Source organism: Acinonyx jubatus, chromosome D1 (assembly GCF_027475565.1).
Source record: "Acinonyx jubatus isolate Ajub_Pintada_27869175 chromosome D1, VMU_Ajub_asm_v1.0, whole genome shotgun sequence".
Lineage (NCBI taxonomy): Eukaryota > Metazoa > Chordata > Mammalia > Carnivora > Felidae > Acinonyx > Acinonyx jubatus.
The window spans coordinates 53,751,323-53,757,322 of NC_069390.1; the positions used below are offsets into that span (position 1 = coordinate 53,751,323).

General features: G+C 38.5%; 1 protein-coding gene across 1 annotated transcript; it reads right to left on the minus strand.

The window, feature by feature from the left end:
* Positions 1-4,127: 4,127 nt before the first annotated feature.
* Positions 4,128-5,672, minus strand: LOC128311854 (olfactory receptor 52K1). Its single transcript, XM_053203613.1, has one exon. It carries the CDS (start codon positions 5,668-5,670, stop codon positions 4,726-4,728), a length of 945 nt encoding a protein of 314 aa, XP_053059588.1. The 5' UTR covers positions 5,671-5,672; the 3' UTR covers positions 4,128-4,725.
* Between the last annotated feature and the right edge of the window lie 328 nt (positions 5,673-6,000).

The following is a 6,000-nucleotide window of genomic DNA, read 5'->3' on the forward strand; positions in this document are numbered from 1 at the left end:
CTCAAGAAAGAGGTGTGCATGACTGGAGTAGATCGAGGAAATCCAAGTCAGTAGACCATATACTTGATCATTCACATACATGTGTATATGTATACTTATACATATGCAAATATTATACAAGTATTATATTTATATATAAATGTACATTATGTAATATGTACTTACCATTACCATTATATTTTATATTATAAAACATACAATAATGTAAATATTAAAAGGCTGAAGAAAATAACAAATGAAAATTCTGGGTATACCATTTTGTTCTCCTATTCTACAGACCAACATTTTTAGACAATTAGGAGTTTTGGAATCTACAAGATATATGTACAACTTTAACATATTCTACAGTTTATGGACATTCTGTCACTTCATGACTTCTCCAACTTTCTATCCAACTCCACATGTCCTTAGATTCTGAGGGCCATGCCCGCTTTCATGTCCTTCTACCTCCATGCCAGGACATAGCTATTTTCTTTTAATTTGTTCTCTCTACTTAAGGGATCACATACTCTTTTTAAAAATCTGACTTCTAAGCTTACTCATGTGACACCACAAATAATATCTCAAACATAAATGTTTGAGGGAGCTAGAGTTCATAGGTTGGAATACCAGAAAAGAGAGAGAATGTACTGGATATCTGCAGTCTTGACCTGAGTACCATTCACTACTTTTACGGGAGGAAATCCCTGAAACTAAGGAAAGACCACCCAAGAGTATTAGAGGAAACAATCTCCAGTTCTCACACAGGGCTGGGAATAGTTCTTTTCCCACAAGCTGGAGTGGAAATCCTCATGAGTCCTAAGATTTTTTTTTCAAAAATGCTTTTTTGCTCAGTAGTGATAACAAATTAAGCCTAAACTGAAAGCTGTTGAGTCCTGACTAACAAAGCCTAAAAGCAAAACCTAAAGGATCACACTGTTTCCAACAACATAACCATGACCCAGAATAAAGCCCAACAATGTGTGTATGAACACAGAAGTATCCAGTACCCAAAAGTAAAATTCAACACATCTGGCATTCAATCAAAAATTACCAGGAAATATGAAGCACCTGGGTGGCTCAGTCAGTTGAACCACCAACTTCGGCTCAGGTCATGATCTCACATCACAGTCGGTGAGTTCAAGCCCTCTGAGCTGACAGCTCAGAGCCTGGGACCTGCTTTGGATTCTGTGTCTCCCTCTCTCTCTCTCTCTCTCTCTCTCTCTGCCCCTCCCCTGACACTCTCTTTCTCAAAAATAAACATATTTTTTTTTAATTATCAGGAAATACACATAAGAAAAATCAAAACAAATCACAAAGTACAGATGATAAAATTAGCATATAAAGATAGTAAGCATACAGAATACAATTGTAATGGTATAAGAGGCTAGAGGAGAGATTGAGCATGTTAGGGGAATCAGAAGATATAAAAATACCTAAACTTAATTTTCACCTTTGAAAATTTTAGTATCTGAAATAAAATATATTCGTTTACCTATGAAAATTACAATAGCAGATGAAATGTACAATATCAGAGATTTAAAAATACAATAAAGGGAAATAAAAAGCAAAACAGTGATGCAGAAGCATCCTGAACAAAACACGACATGAAAGAATACTCAAATTGTGGTTATTTCAAATATTGCTTGTTAAAATGTAAGCTAAAGTTTGCCTTTTTTGTTTTGTTAGTCTGCATTCAAACTCCGTGGTTTGGCCATTCCAAACTATCAATAGGCTGGGGCTGCTCTAGCTAAAATTGATGTCTGGGTCAGTCACGGATCCATGCAAAGGCATTGTTTGGGCAACTTACAATTATTCAGGGCTCAGAAAACCCAAAAGTAGGGTGCAGGAATTGTTGGAAGTGTTGTGTTTAAGTTCAAATTAGTGCACATTTTCTGTATCCTCTTGTAACGCTTACATAACTGTAAAACTTCAACTCTAAAAATAGCATCCATGAGGGGAGGAAAACAGAAAGGGAGGGAGGCAAACCATAAGAGACTCTTAAATACTTGAGAACAAACTGAGGGTTGATGGAAGGTGGGGCAGAGAGGGAAGTGGGTGATAGGCATTGAGGGTACCTGTTGGGAAGAGCACTGGGTGTTGTATGGAAACCAATTTGACAATAAGTTATATTTAATATGAAAAAATGAATTAAAATTCCCAAAGTTATGGGAAAGTCCATGTATTCTTTATCTCCAACCAAAAATAAAATATAACTCACCAAGGAAAAATAAATAATAAGATAAAAATAGCATACATGTATTCTGATGACTATGCTCCATCTAAGCACAGTGTTAATTAATACAAGATAAGAAATAACTCACCTTTGATTATTGTGAATAAAGCTAGCAGTGCATACTGTTATTACATAGTAATTGAGTTCCTATACTGTCAGACTTACATGTTGGATTAAATCATTCTGTGGAGGGTATGAGTTTCATTTCTGCACCAAACAGAAGGACAAATCAGGTCTTTGAACCTGGAAATGCTTATTTAATCCATTTACCATATTCAGCTTACTAAATAACAATGACAGATAAATAGTTTCCAGAATTTGCTGTGGAACAAATACCCACAAAATCTGTGGCATATAACAGTAAAAATGTATCTCTCATACACCTGGAGATTGGCTGAGATGACTCTGCTGATTTCAACTGAATTTGCTTATCCATTTGCAGGTCAGCTGGGGAACCTGCTGATCCAAGTTGGATTTGGTTGTGAGGTTCTGCTTCAATCTGCAAGTTGATCAGGCATCTCTGCTCCACATTTTCTTCATCCTCATTGAACCAACGAGCTAACCAGGGTATATTGTCATGTTGCAGCAAAGTCAGAAGACAACAAGCCCCATTGCACGAGCAAATTTCAGGTCTTTGTACTGCATCTGCTAATGCCCCATTAACAAAGTGGTGCAGATGGCCAACCCCTGAGTCTGTGGAGTTATATACTCTGGGAGAGTAGATGTTTTTGAATACCAATCTAATCTATTATCCAGAATGCCTGAACTCAACTCAGGAAAAAACAAGCAAGAGTTTGGGAAGGCTCAGGGAACAGTCAGAGGCTCTTGGTTAATATCACTTCCTTCATTGCTGTCCAGTTAACTCATGTCTGGATGACTGAGACATTTGGGATCTGGTCAGAGACCTATTGAAAGCAGCACCCTCCATATGTCCCTATGAGGTAAACCATGGTATAACATGAGGAGGGTCTGGGGATGCTTTTTCAGAGCCTACCAAGTTTCTTTGTTCTTAGAGAAACTCCTTTAGTTATGATTTAGGAAAGAAAAGGTTTAAAAAATTAAAAAAAATAGAAGAACATGGCTGTATAAATAGACCTTCATGAAAGTGTATGAGAGCTTCTTTAAAGAACTGACTAAAGGAGTGTTCAATTATTAATTTGCATAAGGAGACAAAGGCAGAAAGATAAGTGAAATCCAGTTTCATTTTTAGGACGTACTAGAAAAAGAAATCGTATACTTTCCTTTTCTTCAAATACTCAAGGTCTCAAACTGTCATGAACTAGAGGGCAAAATAGCTTACAACTCCAGCAATCTGCTTTCCTTGGGTTATGTTATAAAACAACTCCTAAATCTCATTTTACTGCAAGAATAACAAAATCATCCTTGTTCATGTTATAGTAACATTTTGGGGTCAGCGGTAGCTATGCTCCAGACTGTAAGTCTGATTCATCTCTCCATGGATCTTCTCAATCATGGGTCTAGGTTGAAGAAACACCCTGTGCAGGGACATGCTCATTCTTGTGGCACAGGCAAAAATCAAGAGAGAAGGAAAATACACAAATGCATTTTGAAGTTTGTGACTATTGTGGAATATTTTAAGACCATTCAAATTTCATTGGCTGAAGAAAGTCACATAGCAAGACTTAGCATTCCTGGAGTGAGGAAATTTCCCTCCCATGGTAGAGGTGTGGAAAAGTAAATATCTATGAACAATAATACAGTCTACCACAACTATATAACTTCTTTAGCTTCAGATGTCTCAAGTTCAAGAACAAAGGGTATTAATCTTTCCATAATATATAGCTCAAAGATGGTATTAAGCTCTTCAATAAACATTACTAATTTTTTTTTAGAAATGCATATGTACATGGAAAGTTAGTTACATGATATAAATATATATAAGGGATGTCAGAGGACTCCTTTGTTAAATGTTCAACAAAGGAATTGGCTGTTCCTTGATCTTCTTTTCTGATTCACACTGACTTAGTGGAAGAAATAAGTCTGCTTAGAAGTGGAGCTGTCCAAGTGTAGAGCCAATAACATTGGGTGTAGTAGGCTTAATAGAGTGGCAGAGGCTGGAGGCCACTTAAAAAAACTATGGAAGCAGTTATAGTACTGGAAGTAATGCTGGCCTTCGGGTCACAAAATTTGTGGTTAATTACTCAGTCTAGATGAAGAGTTCACAAAACCTCAACTTGTGCCAATCTCAGCCAATATTCCTATTGTCTTTCACCTAGATGACAATGGCATTTTGGAAGCTTCTTTGTTTTTCTTAATCATGTGATAGGTCTATGAAAAAAGGAAGGTCAAACCTCTGCTACCAGATGGACTAAAGGGACATACCTGGTTTGATCTAACTGGATCTGTGAGGAATAAAACCTCATTTTCCTTGTCATACTAAAGAATTGTCAAACTTGGAGATTACAATTTTCCTACTTGAGATTTTTTCTCTCTGCCTCAATCCAGCATGCATTCAGTACTGAACTGATAGATAAGGAAAAAGTATGCATCTACACATTCTTTCTTTGAAATAGACTGAGCACATGATCACGAATCTGTTTGGTCTTGATGCCATAAATGATGGGGTTGATCATGGGTGGAAAAAGAAGATAGAAAATAGCAAGGAGTATGTGGACATGAGGGGCAGCCTGGCGAGCCACACGGTGCATGACTGAGGAGATGACCACAGGTGTGTAGGTGGACAAGATGGCACCTATGTGAGACACACATGTCCCGAAGGCCTTGTAACGGGCCTCCTGAGAGGCAAGCTGTAGAACTGCTCGAAGGATGAAGATATAAGACAGGATAACAAAGAGCAGGTCCAACACCACTATAAACATGGCCACAGCAATGCCATAGATATTGTTGAAGCGAGTGTCCCCACAGGCAAGCCTTACCACAGCCATGTGCTCACAGTAGCAGTGGGCAATTAGGGGGCCTCGGCAGTAGTGGAAACGTCTGAGCAGAAAGGGGAGTGGAGTCATTAGTGTCACAGCCCGAGTCACAGCAGCCATGCCAATCCTAGTGATAAGGGACCGAGTCAGGACTGTGGTGTAGTGCAGTGGCTTGCAGATAGCCACATAGCGATCAAAGGCCATGGCCAGAAGCACTGCTGACTCCATGATAGAGAAGGAGTGGAGAAAGAACATCTGGACCAGACAGGCATAGAAGTTGATCTCCTGATCTCTGAACCAAAAAATAGCTAGCATTTTGGGAAGTGTTGTAGAAGAGAGAACCAGATCAATGACTGCCAGCATGGCCAGAAAGAGGTACATGGGCTCGTGGAGGGCTGCATCGGTCTGGATGATGAAGAGGAGGGTGCAGTTACCTAGCAGGGCCAGAGTATAGGCGAAGGAGAATGGAATAGAGATCCAGACATGCTGGTGTTCCAAACCTGGAATTCCTACCAGCAGGAAGGAAGTTGGATGAGTTGTGGTAACATTGGAGGCTGTCATGGTTTTTTGATATCTTCCTTGTCTATTTTTACAGGGCTCCTTCACCTTCTATATATAGAGAGAGAATTAGCTCTTGTTCCTATTGCTAAACTTTAAACAAAATCGGTTAGTAGTCCTCATAGACCTGGATAAGTATAATCCATGTTTTCTACCCTTAAGGAACTTTGAATCTCATTGAGTAGATAGAACATAAAACATCATGAGAATTGATATTACAAGACAACTTACATAAAGAAATGGAGAAAAGGTAGTGTTTTCTGTGTTCATGGTGACATCAAGAATACCCTGATAAAAGAAGTGAAAATATGTTTGAACTAATTCATTGTTTTA

Bases quoted from the DNA above. Each gene is read 5' to 3' on its own strand.
- LOC128311854 (XM_053203613.1), bottom strand. From the start codon at position 5,670: ATGACAGCCTCCAATGTTACCACAACTCATCCAACTTCCTTCCTGCTG.